General features: G+C 40.2%; 1 protein-coding gene across 1 annotated transcript in view; it reads left to right on the forward strand.

Annotated features, from left to right (window-relative positions):
* Positions 1-7788: 7788 nt before the first annotated feature.
* LOC137298194 (contactin-like) overlaps positions 7789-22554 on the forward strand; it is a 28878-nt gene continuing 14112 nt past the window's right edge. The window contains exons 1-12 of the mRNA XM_067830352.1: positions 7789-7852; positions 8669-8763; positions 11650-11735; positions 13148-13302; positions 13835-13945; positions 14621-14953; positions 15914-16009; positions 16891-17124; positions 17728-17833; positions 18908-19095; positions 20624-20896; positions 21711-22004. Of these exons, the coding sequence (XP_067686453.1) occupies positions 7789-7852; positions 8669-8763; positions 11650-11735; positions 13148-13302; positions 13835-13945; positions 14621-14953; positions 15914-16009; positions 16891-17124; positions 17728-17833; positions 18908-19095; positions 20624-20896; positions 21711-22004 (2035 nt within the window). The remainder of the gene's footprint in view (positions 7853-8668; positions 8764-11649; positions 11736-13147; positions 13303-13834; positions 13946-14620; positions 14954-15913; positions 16010-16890; positions 17125-17727; positions 17834-18907; positions 19096-20623; positions 20897-21710; positions 22005-22554) is intronic.

A 22554-nucleotide genomic window follows, 5' to 3' on the forward strand; every position in this document is an offset into this window, starting at 1 on the left:
AGGTTCAGTAAAGGAGATGTCCGGTTCAGACATACATAAATTGGAACAAGTGAAAACCAATTACGCAATTATGTATGTTTTAGTCCAATAACCTTCAGCTGTCGACGCGTTATATAACCGAAATACGGTTCAAGTGTCTTTAAGACCACTTAGAGTCTGTGATGCAGCTCATGGGCTTTCATTCGTTCAGATAGGAGCTGAAGAAGAATCTAATTACATCAGTGACCCATAGAAGCTAACGAAAGTCACGGTGACCTGAAGTCTTTTGCAGACAATGCAGCTGTAAGAACATGACAATCGTTCATTTTCTTACTTTAAAATAAAAGAAATATCGACAGCGACATTTTGAGTCTTTGATTTTATGTCAATAGTGAATTTTCTTTCCGAAATATGTGTTCGGATTAAATTTTAAGAAAATCCATTTGCAATCACCATTTTGCGGGAAAAACATGGGAAAAGATAACGTGTTACTATTAACAGTTTAATTATTTTGGTTTACGTGTTTGTTTACTTGCTTCCATGTCGCGATCAGCAAACCACCAGTCATATCACGTCATCCTATGCTAGTATATTAACTATATCAATTACGTCTGACCAGACAATCCAGTGATTTGTATTATGGGCTCGGATTTTTACCGCGTTGATGTATGCGATGATGTAGATTACCAAACCAGGCTCTCCAATCCGTTGAGTTGATTCTTACGATACAGTGTTTACTGAGAACTTTTCTTACCGTACAGTGTTTACTGAGAACTTTTCTTACGATACAGTGTTTACTGAGAACTATTCTTACGATACAGTGTTTACTGAGAACTATTCTTACGATACAGTGTTTACTGAGAACTATTCTTACGATACAGTGTTTACTGAGAACTATTCTTACACTATTTACATATTTATCCATTTACCTCCATTGTACGATTCTAACATTTCCATAGGCATGCGGCTTCGAATCACTATTGGGAGTTTGGGTAGCCTAGTGGTTAAAGCGTTTGCACATCACACCGAAGCCCCAGGTTCGATTCCCCTGATCGGTACTATGTGTGTTGCCCATTTCTGGTGCCCCCGCGGTGATATTGCTGGAATATTGCTAAATGCGGCGTAAAACTAAACTCACTCACCCGAATTACTGTCAGATAATTACGATATGAGGTGTTTGCATCTTAGATAGATCTGGCCCACGGGAGTGAGTATGGTTTTACTCCGCTTTTAGCAATAACCCAGCTATACTACAGAAATAGCACGGATGGGGACACCAAACCTGGACTTCGCACAATGTACCCATGTGGGTAATCGAATCCGGTTTGACAAGCGAACGCTTTATCCTCTAGGCTACCCTACTCCGGCAGCCAGGAAACTGACATTGAGTGATGCGGTGGATTACATCGTACCCAGTGGAATCCTGTTCATACTATCAGGATTGTTGTGTGTAGATTCGGATTTTCAGGCTGACTCACACAACTGGAAAACAAACTGAGCGGGGTGTTAAACAACAATTCGAAATCATTTGTATGCACTACGATTTCTGCATAGTATGTACAGTCGGAATTTCAACGCCGATTCACCAAAACCTTTGAATGTATCCCTACACCTAGGTCCATTATCGCTCATGATAGAATTTCCGAGAGAAAAGTTCAGTACTTCAATCCATTTTAGCTATAACACTGTGATTTATTCATCCTTGTCAAATTTAGTCAGTGTGCGCGTAATAAACGTGTTGAGGTTTGAAAAGGTTTGAACTACTTTTGCTGGCGATTGTGTAAGTTCAAGGTGTGATATGATTAACCTTTCACCTAAAGGAAGTTTGACATGGTTTAAATAAGGAAATTCTATCAAGAAAAGCAGCGAATTAGAATGATGATAACTGCACTGTACTTGACGAATTGAGGACAAACACGTCAAACACGGTACAGTTGTCCTCTAAACAAAAACTGTTTTCTTCTCACTGAAGTGCACCTGCGCTGTATATTCCACGATCTTGTAGTTTTGACCATTTTACAAATGGTTGGGCGGCATGAGTCAGAATGCATTTTTGATGACCTGCATTAGAATGCCTGCAGGATGTCAACACTCATACAGTGAGATTTTTATGGCCATTTGTTTACCTTCCACGCCTTAACGTACAATCAGTGACCAAAGTTAAAGAATAAGACTACACATCAACCCGTAAGTGAATCAGGCAAACACTAATTAATGTAAACACTATGTTGAAAGCTGTACCTACAGAAGAAAGCTCACCGCCTTGATTATGTTCTTGAACTTCCAGTCAACAAGCCTTTTGTCTGGTGCTGATCGACAGTAGTTGTGGTGATGGGGTCCATTGTCCGACTTCGGATATCCAAAGACGCTCAATCACCAACCTTAACAATGGACGCTCAACTCACGCAGAAAACAATGGTTTGTAAGGTCGTCGTCATCATCATCATCATCATCATCATCATCACCATTATCATCATCCTGTTTATCAATCTCTGCGTCCAAACACTCACAACTGAATCCTTTTCCACAAATATCTATGTAATTAATTGTAAACCCTCATAAAGCTTTGGGGTGAATGTTCCTTGATGTAACATGTTTACAGTATTGACTTTCTTTCGCATTTAAGTTTTTTAGAAAATGAAATAATCTTGAAAGAACAGTGATTCAGCACAGCAATTAAGAGTCTGTAAGTGTAAATCATTAAGAGACTATTTCTACGCCAGCAGCGGTAATCACTATTATTGTAGTGTTTTGTGTGCTTTCTTTATAAACATACAGTAACACATTGTCACGGTGTCATTTGCCGTTGCAAGCTCAGGCCTGAGTTGTCCCTTTCCTAATGTCAACGCTTAGGAATCAATATCTGTGTTCACAGCACAGCAGACCAAACCAGACTAACCAAAGCACCAGTGATCATGAGTGATGATCAGTGTTTTACCCAGGTGTAGCAATATTCCAACAATATCACTATGGGCTAATGCCTAATAGTATACAAAACACGTTAAAAAAGCAGTGGTGGCGTGTAGCCCTGTGCATAAAACTCTGGTCACAATAAGGTACATTTAAGCAACGACAGGGGCGGACAGTGCTCGGATGGGTGACCGGTAGCTTAACTCCTGAGAGTTTCAATTAGTTCGTGCGTGCCCTACAACCAAAGTCATGAAGCATGTAGTCTCACCTTAGGCAAGTGAGTTTGTTCAGAATTGCCTCTGTTCACCGGACAGAAAATGGGTACCCGGTGGAATAAGTCATGTGACTATAACCTTCTAGAACCTAACACCGGATATGTTCAGTTCAGGAAGGAAAGGGTAGCAGTTATCTGTAGTTAACAATATTTGATCAGATGAGCAATATCCCGTCCCGGTGAAAGTTATGCCGACACCTATGACATAGTCTCCAAAAGACTGTAGGCTTAAGAATCCATTTTGAAACTCTTGGCTGTTGTCATTCTCTCGTCTCGATGTATTACAGCACGATTTTAAGTTACCCTAAACCAAATATTTTCCCATTGACTTCTGTAGTTGATGTTCTATATTTTAAATAAATTAACAAAATTGTCAAAAGCTGTAACATGTACATTTGTGCATTTGTGCGGTCGTAAAGCAAAATATCAAACAAGACCACCTCAACAAGCCAGTATTCCGAGAACCCGAAGGTCAACAGACCAACCCTAGCTCCGCACGAAACGTTAATGGCTTGAAATTGTCACATTCAGTACAAGTCGACATGTAAATTCTTGGATGGATGTACATTTAACATACACAAAAATTTACACAAAATTACCAAATCAAAGCTGTCGGTATGCACTGGCGGCTACGAAAAGTGTTTGTGAAAGTGCGGGTTCGGATTTGGTGTACTGAAACCAATACGCATACAAATGCAAAGTAAACAGCTCAATCCACAACAATGTAAGCGACCTTTGCACAACAAAACTTTGCCCTGCTTTCATGAACACGTGCTCTGCTGTCGTTTCTCATGTTGTCAGTCATTTGATTGTCTGGTCCAGAATCAACTGACGATTGCCTCGTACAGGTGTAGTCATGATTTAGTCAAATTTGTACGATCGACTCTGCTTTTAGCAGAGCTTTCTACGAGATTTATTGTAGACATAGAAATGGTTTTGTTGTCTATGTTTATCGATATACCACGAGTCGTGCAATGGACTATCCTTTCATCTGAAAAGGTTTCATCCTGTTAATTCGTTTTGTTTTTGTTTTTTGGGTTTTTTTTTCTTTTGTTTTTGTTTTTGTTTTTTGGGGTTTTTTTGTAGGCATCACAACATATATTACATACATTTTCAAGATAGGGTACTCTGTAGATACATACAAATTCAACATAGTGTGCCATGTAGATCCGGACATTACGTTTCAATATGGCAGGGTATTACAAAGAGGAATCGTGTAAAGTCCTGTGGCAAGACGACCGGGAGGGGGTGACGTTTTCATGTCTGCAATCTGTGTAGAGAGGCTGCTGAATGACATTACTGAAGTCTTCTAACCATATATGTGCTGCCGTTTCAGTTTTATATTTAATCCATTCCAACAAGCGTTGCAACAAGATTTTTTACTCGTTTCATCAGAAACTTCCAACTGATGTATTTACAGAACGTGTTTCATTATACATCATGTCATATTAAACCCTTTGCTGTGATCCAAATATTTAGAGGCATTTTATTGTTCAACTTACATGCATTTTAAAGACGTCTTGTTGCGGAAGGAAGTACGGCAAACACTCTGGTACACTGAGCATTGTCTCACTTCCTGTGTTCAAATACACTTAAACGAAGGCTTTTAGCATGTTGTTTAACTTTATATGTACATTGGTTACCAGGGAAACGCCATGGTGTGAGTTTTTGTGTGCAAAGCAAGGTCAAAGCAACTTTGTGCATCAGCAAGTACAAACTATGTCTGCGGAAAAGTTCGGTACGATAATTGCGTTTTAAATCCTAATATTTTTATTTCAGTGACACTGAAAGATGGGTACTCGCAAATACGGACCGCCTTCCTTATGGTCCATCCTAATATTTTTATTTCAGTGAAACTGAAAGATGGGTACTTGCAAATACGGACCGCCTTCCTTATGGTCCATCCTAATATTTTTATTTCAGTGAAACTGAAAGATGGGTACTTGCAAATACGGACCGCCTTCCTTATGGTCCATCCTAATATTTTTATTTCAGTGAAACTGAAAGATGGGTACTTGCAAATACGGACCGCCTTCCTTATGGTCCATCCTAATATTTTTATTTCAGTGAAACTGAAAGATGGGTACTTGCAAATACGGACCGCCTTCCTTATGGTCCATCCTAATATTTTTATTTCAGTGAAACTGAAAGATGGGTACTTGCAAATACGGACCGCCTTCCTTATGGTCCATCCTAATATTTTTATTTCAGTGAAACTGAAAGATGGGTACTTGCAAATACGGACCGCCTTCCTGATGGTCCAGGAAGATGTCACGTATTTCCAGTAGAAAACACATATCAATAACGAAGGCTACACTACAGACGCAGGTGTCAAGCCATTACATGAGGTATTAGCTGAGTTCTTCTTTCGACGTAGATCAATTAAAAGGGTATTCAAAAATGGACGTAAGAATAGATTTTAACCAATACATCTATAGGTTGTGACGTGTCAAAGATAAATATATATTGCTTCTCAACTGCATCCAACCGTAATTACGATTGTGTTATGTTGTCGAACATCATGAAACTTGTGTAAAATGTGTTAGTTCATAACAATTCTGTTTACGAATAATGTCTATGTGCTCAATTTATCGGTGGGTAATTTGCTTTTTATCGTGATGGACTACACGGACACCACTTATATCAACTTCATCATTGATATGATATGCATACTGTAAGTCAGTGGCCTTCGGAGAAAACCAGTAAATGTTTGGTTGACTGGCTGGGAGATATTTGGTTGGTTGGCTTTCTTCTGGCTGCATATTCATAAACAGTAAGGCAAGAAATCACACGCTTTTAGGGGCGGTGTGCTAGCCTAGTAGTCAATGCTTTCGAGCGTCACGCCGATAACCCGGGTTCGATTCATCCACATGAGCACAATGTGTGAAGCCTATTTCTGGTGTCCCCCGCTGTGATATTGCTGGAATATTGCTAACAGCAGCGTAAAAGAATACTCACTCACTTTTTCTCTCCCATTTACAAATACATCAAACCTTTTACTGTATCACAAGTTACAACATGTTCGATGTTCAGGTTACACGCAATGTTATGATCATTTTAAAAAAATCCCAGTGTTTTTCACATATTATATTTACCATATAATAGACACCCACAGCATAAACATCCAAACTACAGCTTGCAAAAAGTGTTATGAGACCACAGTCAGATTCCGAAAAATACACGGGAACTAGCGTGACAAATCCCATTCAGTACTTGGGAAAGGGAAGTTTCATTTTACAATGTCACCAACACACACATGTACACGTTCGTAAATGGGAAACATTATCTCCCCTGAAACACCACACATTATACTGTTGTGAAGACCACCCTCCGTATATCATCATATAATTATTCACTTACTACGCATTATTTGTTGTGAAGATCACCCCCTCAATCATCACATAATGATTCATTGATAATTATGTGTTTACCATATTTCAGGGATTGTATAATAGACTCTTACATAAGATTTCTTATAATTATGGAAATGGCGCTCAATATTGATTTCATGAACCATGTACGTAAACGTCTCTCACTGACGTGCACATTATTAAAAAACTGGAATCAGTTAACACTTGGGCAAAATGTGTACAGGATGCGTAAATGTCTGAACATGGTGGAATTGGAAACGTGTCTCTCAATTTAACCTCCAAAATTGCCAAGATAAATTTTCAAACCAGTCTTTTCAAATATTGCTTTGTAATTTTAACAAAGTTAAGTTATCGCGAAAGTTGTAGTTAATCTAACTCCTATAGTATAACTTAAGTAACACGTAGTGTCTATGTTTGAAAACAATTTTCATATATACGTGTGGGCACGATTTCCTGACATTATAACCTGAGCAGCCTTACCGTACTCGGCGTTTAGTACTTGATAATACCATAAAGTGATACGAGGGTTCACCACTCAAACTATCGCTAAACAGTAGAACAATCCTTCCTCACCAAGTATGTCGGTCACAACATTGACCATCACCCACTGCCAATAAAGCACTGAGTAGAATGCTTTCATGAATAATATTCATATTCCCAATGCAACTGCAAAATTCCTGTTCGCTTTATGTTTGAAACGTGCTTTAAGATGTCGCAAAGGGAATTGTATCAGGAGAAAACTATGTCAAGAGTTGTAACTGCTGACGTCCAGTTGTAAACCTGTCGATGGTGCAATAAAAGAGTAGTTTTGAAAACTGATCTCAGTCAAAGGCTGTGGGATATCTGACTAACTAGAAGAACAAATGTCTCCCTAATGGTAAGCATATTAACAATATATATATATATATATATAGTTGAATGTGCTGTCTTCGTAACTTAAAGGTCGACCAGATTAAAAAATGATTTTATACGATTTGGAGCACATGGATGTTACCCTGAGTGGGATTTTGTTTCCGCCATTTTGTTTTGCGTTTCTTTGATATGGCATGAGGGTTCGTACGTTACAATGGTAATTCATAATCAAAAGGATGTCTTCAGCAAACAATGACCATTGTATGATTCGAGGTATCTGTTAGCCATCTGTATTTATATATAACTCCTAAATTATGATGGTACTGGGTGTTGGCGAAAAGGTGAGTGTGTCCAGTCGCAAAGGTGTATTCGATCAAGCCTACATCTACTTCCTCTTTTCAGATGTTGTTGGGTGCGTTCGTTGTTTGCGGGATTATATCTGTGGTATTTGGTGATGTTATCTTCGGTAAGTGGCCTATCATTCTCACATTAAGGCAGTGAAAGCTTCACGAATCAGTATGGACAATGAAATGAATAATTGTCCGAATGTCCGAAAGTTAGTAATGGACATTATTACATACCTTCATTGATCCAAACGTTTGCTAAACAGCAGCTGGACCTGTACGGACCACCTGTTTTAACAGTGTCATAATTCGTGTGTAGTAATAAATGATTTGTGCTGACGCCGTATGTGTGACAGGTGTCCTACTTCTGTAAGATGCCACTACAATATTCATAATCAAGATAATGTACCCCAGTGAGAATCAAGGACACCTCTCCAGCAACCCTGTTTAATAGTAAGCGACTGTTGATTTGATAGGCTGGTCTGATTCGGTGATTTGGTGGGTTTCGTGGCATCGTACCCCGATGGGTCGACGGAGATGCTATCAGTCAGTGTATGTCCAGCCCAGATTCTATGGGTTACAAACTGCTGCCATGAACTAACAATATTGCTATGTGTAGGTTCTGAATAGCAAATCTTGCAGTGGGGTAGCCTAGGGGTTAAAGCGTTCGCTTGTCACACCGAGAACCCGGGTTCGATTGCTCAAATGGGTCTAATGTGTTAGGCCCAGTTCTGGTGTCGCCGTGATATTGCTGGAGCATTGCTAAAAGCGGGGTAAAACGTAACTCACTCACCCACTCTGACACACTAGTGGCCTTCTTTGTAAAGAAAAGCCCCAATTACATTTGTACATATCATGTCTACCTCTTCAGTGATAATGTTAATTTGTAGGTATGTGATTTATAAGTAAATATAAACAAATATTGTTGTTTTCCATAGAATGCCCGGACGAATGGCAGCCCTATGCTGAAAAATGTTACAAATTTGTGTTTTACCCAACCCTCACATACGATGAAGCCAGGACGGACTGTGGGGTAAGTTATTGTTCATTTTCATAATGTACATAAATAATAAACAAAATAAAACACGGAAACGAAGATGGTTTTTTTTTCAAAACTGCTTTACGACGTCTCTTTTGAATTTTTAATCCTACTTGATGCAAATTATCTATTCATTATTGCAAGAGTACAAATGTCTTTTGTTAGTCAAATCCTCTGAAGACAGTACTGGATCTTAACTGTTCGTTCCAATATTGAGTTGGTTGATTAAACAACAATTAAATACACCCAATAATTCAGAATACATGGGACGCTAGATGGAGTTGTTGAAAATGTTTCGGTGTCACAGACTGATAATAGTCTAATAGTGTAGACATAATCACCTTAAATACTGACAACCAGCAATGATATTTCATATACTATTGCCGCACGTTAGTGGTCGCATGTATTCATCAACACATGAAGATCCGGGTTAGAACTGATCTTCAGCAACCCATGCTTGTCGTAAGAGGCGACTAACGGGATCGGGTGGTCAGGTTTGCTGACTTGGGTGACACATGCCATCGGTTCCCAATTGCGCAGATCGATGCTCATGTTGTTGATCACTGGATTGTCTGGTCCAGACTCGATTATTTACAGACCGCCGGCATATAGTTGGAACATTGCTGAACGCGGCGTTAAACGACAAACTACATTCATCAGTTAGGCCGACTAATGCACACACGTCATATCCCTTTACGAATTGTGTATGATCAAAGCCATCCTTAAGATGGATCTTTAAATAAATAAGTAAGTAAGAATGTTTTTACGTCGGTTCTAGCAATATTCCAACAATTTCTTGGAGGGGAAGCAAGAAATAGGCTTCAGTGAGCATTCTACAATTCGTAGTAATACAGTGACCATTAGTCAGACAGGATAACTGATATCCGTGTGAAGGGTCACGTGACGCCCAACTCTTCACATAATCTGAGCGCAGCAAACGCTGACAATAAAGCCATAAATAATACACTCATTCAGTGTCACTCTCATTATTATATTGTTCCGATACCTGGGCACTAAACGTATAAATCGTTCCCTTAATCCGCTCCCCAGCCAAGTAGATGCAATGCACAGGAAACAGCTGTTGTGCGAGTTTAATAGGGACAGGGAGTAATGCAGCGCTGCGGTGACAGTAACAACACGCCTCCCTCACTGCAAGCAACGTCAAACAATTCCTCTTTAAACGTTGCACGAATGTGGTGTCTCCTTACCAGGAAAGGCAGAGAAATCTATGAAGGAAGCAAAGCTATGTTTTCAGATACCACATCGTTGTCATGGTGACGACATATAAAACAAATACGCCAACATTAATTTTTATCTATCGAATTATCAATGATTGTGGGGTTTTTGCATTATATTAAATTCAGACCTGTACCGGAAACTTTTCCTTATTTTACATTAACAGGAATCCTGTGTTTCCGTCAACACCTTTCAGGGTTATGGACATGTTTACATGCATGGCAGGTTTTTTGTACTAGTGCATGTTTACTTTTGTCCCAAAGGTGTTTGTAGTTTTGTCGGGTTTTTTTCTTAAAACGTATAGTATTTCGGTGAAAGTGTACGAACATACCTGTCTCACTAGTGTCCGCTGTCTCTTTAGCTAATGGATAGAGCGTCAGCTCGGACCGGAGGTCCTGGGTTCGAACCCCGACTATGTCACATCAAATATGGTACGTGTTGTTACCAGGTAACCGGGTATTTAGAGGATAGCACAACGACTGGTCGGCTCGTAGTCGGAATACTGTGTGAGGGTTGGATGACCACGTGGTACCGGATCGGGTGGTCAGGTCGCTGACTTAGTCGACACATGTCATCGTAACTGGTGTCCGTAGATAGTGAGTGAGTTTAGTTTTACGCCGCACTCAGCAATGACCATAGATAGATGCTCATGCTGTTGATGACTGGTCCAGATACGATTAGTTACAGAGGGCTGCCATATAGCTGAGTGCTGCGTAAGACTAAACGTGCTAATTCACTGTGGCATGGTGTCTCAGCGTGTAATTTTAGGCTGAACTAACTCACACTGTGGACACAAAGTGTGAGCGAAACACTTCTATGAACTATGGACACACATACACGTGCTTTACTACAGGTGCACGAAGCCTTTGTCTCTCTGTGTAGCCTTTGTCTCTCTTTGTATAGCCTTTGTCTCTCTGTATGTAGCTTTGGTCTCTCTGTGTGTTGAAGCAGCAAAGAAAATATCATTTCCTACACATGAGTACAGATACTGAAATAATGCAAATGTGTCTTTTTAAAAGTTTTTCAAACTCAAATATATTAGGGTCTAAACAACAGTATTTGGGTAGAAACTTGTGTTCCATAATTGGTCAAAATACGGAGTAGATATTGATCAAAATATCAATCAAACAATCAGTCAGTCGGTTCGTTTGGTTCGTTCGTTCATTGACTTCTATACTGCCCATCAAAGGTTTAGACTCACTGTTGTAAATGTGGACAGCCGACAGTTCTAAACTAGATTTTACAAAATATTCTATACTTTTTAAAGGTACCGTTTACATATGAACTAAAATAAATTCTTAATGTTGGCGAGATTATTGTCATGCGTTCAGTAAATGATGAGACTCAGTAAAAATTGGTGAATTCTTAACAAAACTTGACATAAGAGCGCAGCTGTTCACATGCACCATTTTTGTACATGCTTTTTTTAGGCGGTAATATGATGCAAGATCCTCGTGCAATTCATCTGCATAAAGTTTGCATTTAATTTCCTCAAGATAGCGGAATAATTGATCACACGTTAAATTAACCATGTAAACATGTACGTATATAAAATTTAGTGAATGTTTTAAGTGAGGCTAAACTTTTAATGGATAGACTGTTTACTTACATCAAATTGTATTTACTTGTGTTCTGAAATTTCAGATTCACGGCGCAACTCTGACTGGTGTTGACACGCATGCTGAACATATTTTCATCAGCAACTGGCTACTTACGAACGACCTTTCCCGGTAATATTTTGTTTGAGTTCACTGTTAAGACTATCCGTACTTCAAGAGTCTGCATATGGGTACCGCTGGACCCGTTGTGTAAATCGCCCTATTAATTGTTCAGAGTTGCGTCCCCTGGTAGCGCCAGCATCCTAAATACACGACTTATGTTTCTAGGTCTGTCAGCACTTTACTTGTATTCCTGGGTGTCACCTAAAACGTGAAAAAGACCTACATGATTTCTCGCTTTCCCTTACATTCCCTCCAAGCTGACAGGCTTTGGAATGCTGTAACATAGTGCCAAGCGGCGTCAGATCACCTCGCTCAATCAAATCACTAAGAAACGTTCACATTTTGTCACTGAGTTGATGTTTTCAGATAAAGACATGAATGAAACATCTGCATAAGTTTTAAAAGTCAGCAAATTAACTACGTTTTGTGTGGAAAACAGTGATAGCTTCGATCGCGTTCAAAACCCCCCTAAACTTAATTTCGATTTTGCAACATAGGTTTTTCAATATTGCAAGAGAACCAACATTGAAATGACTTAAAGTACAGATGTACTGTTAAGTTGTTAGATCGTAAAACTGGTCACACATGACTCGTATAGAGCAGTAGTTATCCAGCATGTTACTTCCGAAAATGCACTTCAACGAACAACCAGTCTCCAGTATCCATCCAAAGATACTATGTGTTTGTAAAAGCGATCAGCATGGGTTGTTTGTCGTTCAGGGAGTGAAAGAGCGAGTGAGTGAGTGAGTGAGTATTTTACGCCACTTTATCCCAGCGGGGGACTCCAGAAATGGACTTCACATATTGTACTCATATGTATGTTCGGACTCGAACACGGATCTTTCGCGTGACGAGCGAATGTTTTAACCACTTGGGTGCTCCACCAACCTTTCAGAAAGCAAAGGAAAGCACAGTTCAACACATCATGAATACAAAATGCCAAAAGACCGTAACCTGTACTCTAGTGAGAAAGTGTAATCCCAAGCAATGTTACAATCAACATTTGTTTGTTTGTTTGCTTGTTTGTTTGTTTGTTTGTTACATCATAATGAATTTGTTCTTAATTCAGACTTTTAAGAGATACTTTCAACTTCATGTTGTAGATATAACAGTCGGAGGTACATTCATTCAGGTGTGTTTATTGTGTCTGTTGTTTATGGTATGAATCAGTTACGTTTGTCTGTTGTTTATGGTGTGAATCAGTTACGTTTGTCTGTTGTTTATGGTGTGAATCAGTTACGTTTGTCTGTTGTTTATGGTGTGAATCAGTTACGTTTGTCTGTTGTTTATGGTGTGAATCAGTTACGTTTGTCTGTTGTTTATGCTATGAATCAGTTACGTTTGTCTGTTGTTTATGGTGTGAATCAGTTACGTTTGTCTGTTGTTTATGCTATGAATCAGTTACGTTTGTCTGTTGTTAGCGGGGCATGGTACACCTCTGGCATCGTGAACAACATAAACACCGGCGATTTGGTGTGGGAGAGCGACGGCTCCAACATCCTCCCTGACAGACAGTACTGGCTCAATGAGGAACACAAGAACATGTCTGGAAGGAATATCGTTTACGTGTATGGAGGTTAGTGACACAACATTTTTGTCTTCAATGTTATTAAAGAGATCTGTTAACCCTGCACTGTATGGCTAACAGGTGGGGTTAGATATTAACATTTACCAACCCTTCTAGCACATCACAGGCTGCTTGATAAATATTTCCTTGGTAACTGAGATTTGCCGTCGATTTACCAGTGGCACTGATTTACCACATAGACGGGGGATATAATTCTAACGCTTTTATCATCCACATGGGGATGCATTGGTTTCCTGGTTCACCGGTGTGTAAATAATTGAGTCTGGACCAGACAATCCAGTAATCAACAGCACGAGTTTTGATCTACAATTGGAATAGAATGACCCGAACCCGTTAGTCGCCTCTCACAGCAAGCATAACTTACTGAAGATCAGTTTTAATCTGGATCTTCACGAATCCACGGGTATGGAAGTTGGCGCTATATTAAGACACACATTGTCACTCTTGCATTTAACTACTTTATATATACTCTGAATGCTGTAGTTTTAAATACATACTGTTATCTATGTAACCGTTTTAGTGACCCAGTACGGTTGGAGCAGGATGCAAGGTGACAACATCCCCTCCTCATATGTGTGTGAGATACATCTCGATGAAGCCTACCGTATTGTACAGGAGGAGAGAGACTTTGGTAAGATGACGTTGATATACAGTGGAAGCTGTCTAAACCGTCACTCATCGTGACTAAAGAAATAATCCAGTTTAGACAACGTGCCGGATTGTAGAGCTTATGATAAGTGTACAAGCCACAGATGGGACTGAGATTTTATGCCGGTGTTGACAACCTGCCGGACTGGACAGATGCCGGTTTTGACAGCTCCCACTGGTGCTGTAGGGAGAGTCTAAAAATCCTTCTGGTAGTTACATCTTGCGATGATGATACTAATTTCTCCAAATGGAAGGAACTTCCATCTACCAATAAAAGTGGGTGAGTGAATTTAGTTTTACACCCCCATTTAGCAATACTCCAGCAATATCACGGCGGGGCACGCCATAAATGGGCTTCACATACTAGTATTGCATCTATGTGGGGAATGGATCCCTGGTCTTCGGCGTGACAAGAGAACGCTTCGCCCACTAAGCTACCCAACCGCATCTCTACCAATATGAACTCATAACCTACTTAGACTAAAGTAAGTAATTTTGTTTTACAGTGGCACCACCGCGCTTCCATAAATATATAATTATGCCTTGTATCATTTTGTCAAAACAGTTAAAATTACTCAGACGATTAATACTCTTTCGTGAATACAAAATACTCCTTTTCTACCCTACCTTTCTGTCATTTATTTCATTTTAATATCAGATTATGGTACTAACATCACGGACCCTAACGATGTTCCCCGAGGACCCCGATTTATAACGGAACCTTACGATATGGTGGAGATCGGAGATGCGGTAACAGCCTCCATCGAGTGTGTAGCAACGGCCATGCCACCACCGATGTACAGAATATATCACACCTTACAAAATGTTTCCATACAAGTAACCCCTGATCTTGATGACCGGTTTTCGATAACCAATGGGAAGTTAACAATCGCTGACCCTCGCGAGGACCCGGATGGAGGACGATACCAATGTGAGGCGGAAAACGAATTCGGACTAGTCATCAGTAATCAGATGCAGCTGTCATTTGGTAGTAAGTATTCTCTAGACTCAGTGTTGAATGTGTGAGTCAGTTGAGCCGTACATCGCTTTTAGCAAATATTCCAGCAATATCACGGCGGAGGACACAAGAGATGGGCTTCACACTTCGTACGATTGTCGGGAATAGAACCAGGGTCTTCGGCATGACGAGCGACCGCTTTAATCACTAGTCTATCGTTGTCTGTCAAGTTATTAAGTATCCTAATGGTATTGTCATGTGTTTAGACCCTGAAAAACACGAAATGAGAAAAGAGGATTTAGAATAGGGGATTTGCAGGGTTGCGCAGTCCAACCCCTTTTATGGGCAATGTATAAGATATATATATATATATGTATAAGGCATTTTTCTGACATGTTTGGCAACACTTTATCAAGCAGACACAATCGGTTTCTCAAATTACCTTCGATCACTTTTTCATATTAATTCAATACTTGAATTATCACTGTATTTTCTCAATTTCGTTCGTGTGAAGACTTGTCTAACTATACATGTTTTAACGACGGCCGAAATCGGTTGGCCTGATACACTGGGATATAAAACAAATAGTAAATGGTAATTCATAAAAAAATGTTTCCAAAATGTATGATTTTTTTTCATGCAAGTCGACCTGTGCATTTAGTATGTTTCATAAAATACAGGCAATAGATATTACGTTTAAAAAAACTAACAAAAATTCTAAGACCCTCTGAAAATCGAGCTATTTATGCAAAATTATTTAATCTGAAAAACTGCAGTTCTTATGTTGATTTGCATGTACCCCCCATACTATAATCACCTGCTGGTCCTTCAACCAGACGGTGATTTATCGCTAGATGCTCATGAATCCCAGAATCACCTCTTCTTTTGGAAGAGATCCCTCAATAATGTCAAAAGCATTTTGTCAGGGTTCTGTTCTTGTAAGAAGACCTTGGGTAGACCTTGAGCAGTAATAACGACTTGAACTTGTTTCAGACTTGGGCGACTTTTCCAATGTCGGAAGGGAACCAGTCCGCGCTCAACGACATAGTTACGCAATAATCAATTGTATTCCTCCGATAGGAAAGCCGGGTAAGTGAACATTCTTGATTGATTGTGAGTTTTATTTCTCACAGTGATTTTGTATTTCCAAAGAACAGTCTTGCTCCACGCCCCAACAAAGCCTACGCTGCTGGTTGATTTATTGCCCTTGCAGAAGTTGTATGTGTTTGGCTGCACAAACATTTAATGCGTCTTTCCTGTTTGAGTCAGCGTCTTAAGTGATCTGATGCATTTCGAAAGATAAAAATGTTCAGTTACTACATAGATCGTGATTATCAGTCATTTTGTGATCAACGCAAAGGGTATGAGAGGTGGAATCTGATTGGTTAAAAGGATGACAATAGAAGGGACATTACTCGTCAGAGACACCGACGGCGCCTCAGACCACAAATCATGGTCTAGCAAGTTGGTAAAGGATTGACACTAGATCTTTATAACCACTTACTCCCTTGCCTCTCGATTATACAAAAGACATAGTTTTAGAATCGTTTTGTCATATTTGAATACGAGCAAGTCTTGGGTAAAAGATAATTTCCGCGGGAGGAAAGGATAACACAGTAATCACAGTAAAGCTTTTCTTGGGTCATGGTCATTTTCTTTTGAAGTTTTCCAAATGTGCCTCGTTTACACGATTTAGTCAGTCATTTGTTTATTTGTTTAGAAAAGTCACAAGCTTACAAATGACAGAATGAAATAAGGCTATTAATAAGTCATCTGAATTAATACGTCGGACAGTGTCAATAACACTGTGTTACAGTTTTCCATACTTTGAGCCTTTTGACAGATCCACTTAGCTGAACATGGTCTTCCACTTTGTCTTTTTAGGGTATATGCTATCAGAGGGCCCTTGGTGAATATAGAAAGAAAATGTTATTGTAGTAAAGTATGCAACTTTGTTGCATTGTTTTCAGCCGTCGCCTACAACTGGCTGAAAGGCAGCGGCAGTAACTTCATCCGCACCGACATTAACCCTCACATCTTCATCTCCTACAACGGCAAGCTTTACTTCAGTGAAGTGACCGACACTGACGAAACATACTATAGGTGTGTGGTGAAGCTGATCTCCGAGAGTAGTGCAGTCATCGGATCCAACCAGCCTCCCAGCAGACTCAGCACTCCTATTGATCTCCAGCTGATGGATGGCCGTGAGTTACATAGAAACAATCACATAACATCAAATGTTTGAGGTCGAACAATAAACTTTTATTTTTATTATATTATATTACAATCTTCAACAATGAAAGAAACGCACTGTCAAAATAACTATTTAACTATACATGATGCGATTAAGCATGAACATCGAGGAAGGAAATTATTCGACACATGGTGGAGCATGTGTATTGTTGTCATTGTCAGTATAAATCCATGTGTGGACACAGAGGGGCATTCAGGTTATTACCTGGTGATAGCACCTCTGGAAGTTGTCACTGCTTAACCGCGCCTTGGGAGGAAATGAAAATGGGCAATTCTTTGTCATTCCTAATTCAACACGTTGGCAAGTCCTGCGAATGTCAACTAATGTTTCCGACACATTGCACGTGCTTTACGTGGAAATCGTTTCTGCACGCATTCTTCGTGTATCATTTGTAACGACAAACGTTTACAATCACATTTTGGGACGCGTTTGCGCACAAGGTACAACCGTCGAAACATGATTAACGGGATTCAAACATAGTGATTGTATGAAATGATCAGCTGGGCGTAGCTTTTATGCCTGAGTATATTGGTGCAGCTCAATTTTCTTTCAGTGGTCACGGATTGGGGCCCAGAAATATCCAATGACTTTGTAGCATCCTTCCCACGTCTTCCTAAGCGAGGAGATAGGGTCCGCCTTGAGTGTTTAGCCTATGGAACGTGAGTATACTGTTCAAAACAACACTGCGTTGGCGTTGTGACATTATGATGACGTCGTCTAACGTTTGACATTATGACGTCTTGGGTTAGCTTATGACATTATTATGACGTTGTCTAGCCATGACAATGATATGACGTTGTCCTAGAGTCGACGTTTTGACATTGTTATGATGTTGTCTACAGTTGACGTTATGATATTATTATGACGTTATCATAACGTGACATTACTATGGTGTTGTTTAGAGATGACGTTGTGACATTATTTTTACATTGTCAATAGCCAGCACTTACGTTTTATATTTCCAACTTATGACTTGTGCTTGTGGCGAGTGAGTGTTTGATTCGGGGATCACAATATGTGAATTATGAAATTCAGTAAACGTCACAACGGATCACAGGGTTAAATTAGTACCGGAAAGAAAATAAAGAGCGGGGGTCGAGGCATATAACACCAGAAGTAAAATTACATGACTTATATGCATGAATATATTTTTGTGTGTGTGGATACGTGTTTGTGCGTGTGCGTGTGCGTGTGCGTGTGCACGTGCACGTGTATAAATCGGTCAGTAACCCATTCTTGTAAGATGTGAATAAGGGGTTCGGACTCGCTGACCTCGTTTACTGATGTCAACGCATCCCAATTGCTGCTGTTCACTGGATTGTCTGATCCAAACTTGATTATTTACAGACCACCTGCACTTAGCTGGAATATTGCTGGATGTAGTGTAAACAAGAACCAACCAACACTATCAACAGTGAAAACACCGGGGGCCCGTTTCACAAAACTGTCTTAAGTCTAAGATCTCGTACATTTCCTCGTAGCAATCGTCCCTCCTATACTGTAACACAGGAGGTACGAATGTTACGATACAAGTTACGAGATCTTAAGCTTACCAGAGTTTTGTGAAACGGGGCCCAAGTGTCTGGACACGCTGGATCAGCATCCTGTCCAACCCGTGATAATCCAAGTCAGCAGTTACTACATACACGTTGGTGTATTTCTGATGTTACTTCTGTCCTGAACTGATGTGTTGTGTTTTGTTGTTGATGCAATATGGACTTGTATTGGATCAGGATGCCCATCGCATACTCTTGGCAGCGCGAGGGTGGGTTACCGATGCCTCCTACAGCTGCCCTGGACGATCACAACCGTATCTTGTACATAGACAACATCCAACTGGAGGACGCTGGGACATACACGTGTTACGCCACACGTGGGTCATTTGGCAGTGCCCATAAGGCTTTCTATCTGAAAGTTGAAGGTGAGTCGTTGAGTGAGTTAGAGGATGAGTGGTTGGGAAGTGGAGTCAGTGAGCTAGTGATCGGGTACATAAGAGAGGTGTATGAAAATTGTCCTTGGTTAAAAAGTACTAGTATCGGTGATAAGTCGTCATTGAAAAAAGACCTATTTGAAATAATCACAGATTTAGTTACATATATTTATTTGACAACACGAAGATATCTTATATAATGACAGATTATTTTTTTAGATTTCATCATGAAAGTCAGTCATTCTGACCAGCAAGGGTGGTTCCAAGGTGGTCTTTGTCGCCGCCATTTATGTAAATCAAACGCGCCGCCATTTATGTAAATCAAACGCGCCGCCATTTATGTAAATCAAACGCGCAACTCGAAAAACTAAGATTGTACGTAGCCCCAAGTCCAGTACCAAATGCACGGGCCAACTGTGCCAACCCAGAGAATGGCAACCGAGAGCTTACACAGCTTACAGTCACTCTTCTAATTAAATTGTGAAATAAAGAAAGCAGTGTTTTTTTCTGTACATTTCTTGAAAAGGGACTTTTTCGAGGACTCTTTTTACCTATGCAAATGTAGTATTTTGTACTGGTACCTTTTCACTGAGGACTGTTTTTACCGAACACCAACATAATAGGGGGACTTTTAGCAATATTCCATCACTATCTCGGGTCGCCTGAAATAGGCCTCTCGCATTATACCGGTGTGGGGAATCGAAACCGTGTCATAAGATTGACGAGGGAACGCTTTATCCAGTAAGCTACTCTACCGCTGATACAGCTTACAGCTTAGATGTCCTACGGTATTGACTGTAATTGAGAAACACTTATGTGTTTCGAAGACACACTGACGTGTATACATAAAAGCACGTGTCCTCCTTGTGACGATGAGTCTTAGCAATTATTCTTCTATAGAAATAAGTGTTCTGTTTGGATTTACAGGCAATTTGGTATAATGATGTTTAGTCACAATTAGTTATAATCGAAGAGAGATTTTTTTAACCTGATGCAATACATTGCACACTGGCAATAAAGCAGCGTTAGTTGTAGCCTTCAGTTGCATGAGTGTTGAGTCAAGGTCAGATCAAGCGAAAGGGGACTGGGTGGTAACAGTACGTGACTTGATAATGGTACTACTTGTTTGTAACCTGGTTGTATACCGTTGTTAATGTTTTTGGTTTGCATGGCTATATAAACATGGTCTTACTCTCTGCGGAGGGACGGTGGATTAGCCTAATGGTTAAAGTTCCTGCTCGTCACGATAAAAACCTGGGTTCGATTCTAGGAGTTCCCCGTCGTGATATGTTGCTGGAATATTGCTTAAAGCGGCAAAAAACCATACTCACTCATTCTATGCGGTGTTAAGTAGTATTAACTCGTGATCATTCCATTTGGCGCAGGCATACACCAGGCATTAATGCACATAACTTTAACACTAGGGTCAGATCAACAGGCGTCGATACATGTACAGTCACACCTCGCGAATACAAACGTTTCCTCAAATTTCCGTATAAACGTATTCTCTGTGTTCTAGCCGTGCCGTACTTCATCTATCCACTACGGGACCAGCATGCGGACATCAACAGTAAACTCACGTGGCGATGTGAAGCCAGAGCGGTGCCCAGTCCGACCTACACGTGGCTCAAGGACGGTCAACCTTTGAACTCCGTTCCCGGGGACGTCGTCATCTCTGGCAACATCCTCACCATCAACTCCCTTGACCCACAAAGACACGCTGACATGTACCAGTGTTCGGCAACAAACACTCATGGCGTGGCCTACAGCAGTGCCCAGCTGAGGGTCCTTGGTAGGGGAATCTTATCACTATGTTTGTTTGTTTGTTTGTTTGTTTGTTTGTGCGTTTGTTTGTTGGTTGGTTTGTTGCCAACAACATTCCATCTATGAAACGGCGATATGTAATCCAGTGATCAACAGCATGGGCATTGATCTGCACAAATGGGGTATGACGACATGCGTCAACCAAGTCACAAAGCCTGATGTCCAGATCCCGTAAATCGCCTGTTACGACAAGCACGGGATGAAAAGACCGATTCTTACCTGCTTTAGTGTAATGTAACATTTTATCTGAATTATAGTATGCTTCATACAAACCTTCCCATTCTCTAGATGCACGCTTGAATTCAATAACTGACTCCGTAACATGTTGGGTTGATGCGGTAGCCAAGTTGTTAAAAAGTTAATTAGTGACACCAGTGACCCAGGGTGTATTCCTAACATGTGTGAAGTGTGCTTCTGGTGTTCCGTCGTAATATTTGGTGGAATATTGCTTGGAGTCAATCCGTTAATGTGAGATTTGAATCACTGCTATTGTTGAAAATCATTTGTCAATATTTTAATGACACTTCGTTACACATTTTTTTTCAATTTTTAGGACATAAATTCTGCACAAACCTCAAATAGTTGGTCTGATGTTTTGATTATGATCAGCGTTTCACTGAGTATTATATGTTGATTAGTTGTCTAGTTAGGTTGCAGTTCATCAGATCGCTTTTGAGCCAAATTGACTCTAGCAGTCAGAACAGATCATACCGATTCCTTAAAGAACTGTACAACTTATGTTGTTATACGGATTTGACAGTGCATGTGTATGATCTCCGCAGCCTTTAAGCCCTCTTTTGTGAAGCATCCCTTGGAACCTACCAATATGGGAACAATAGGGGGCAACGTGACACTCATCTGCAACCCCGAGGCGGCCCCTTACCCCTCCTATAGGTGGGCCAAAGATGGAGTCAGTCTTAACCTACCTGACGGGTCGACAACAGCACGTGTGCGGAAGCTGAAGAACGGCAACCTGTTTATCTCCCCTGCCCAGTTGTCCGACAGTGGGCGCTACGATTGCACTGCAGAGAATGTGTATGGCTCGGCTACAAGCTCTGGACAGCTGACCATGATAAGTATGTTGGCGTTCCGTACTGGAAGTGTAATTTGGATTTGTTTTACAAAAGATCTTAATTTGCCTTTAAGGGGACACTGATCCACAGCAATTTCCTCGGACCTGTCGTAGCTTTTGTTATAAACAATTTCTCCGGTGAGTATCAGGATGATATCCAAGAATTCTTGACTGGTTTGCTGTCCAATTGATAGTATAAGTATACATTGATCAACAAAGATGACTACTTTTACTAATTGATGTCTCCATCGTCATTATTATAACACATGAAAACATTTTGAAATTTTGTCCGAAAATCATAGTTTATTATTATATTTGTTAAACGTTGCATTCTGAAGCTGAATAAATATACACTATCTGTTTGTAGTGAATTTATAACATGACCGTAATTATCTGGACATTTTTGTAGATTGACAACACGAATCATTTTTCACACGCGCCCCAAGTGCGACCTGGTATGTTGTCTGTCCACATGTCTGTTGACAATCCACAGTGAACAAATGATTCATTTGAATGCTACAACAAATAAACGAAAACAAAAATACAAATATCAA

The sequence above is a fragment of the Haliotis asinina genome, chromosome 10, assembly GCF_037392515.1.
Source record: "Haliotis asinina isolate JCU_RB_2024 chromosome 10, JCU_Hal_asi_v2, whole genome shotgun sequence".
Taxonomy (NCBI): domain Eukaryota; kingdom Metazoa; phylum Mollusca; class Gastropoda; order Lepetellida; family Haliotidae; genus Haliotis; species Haliotis asinina.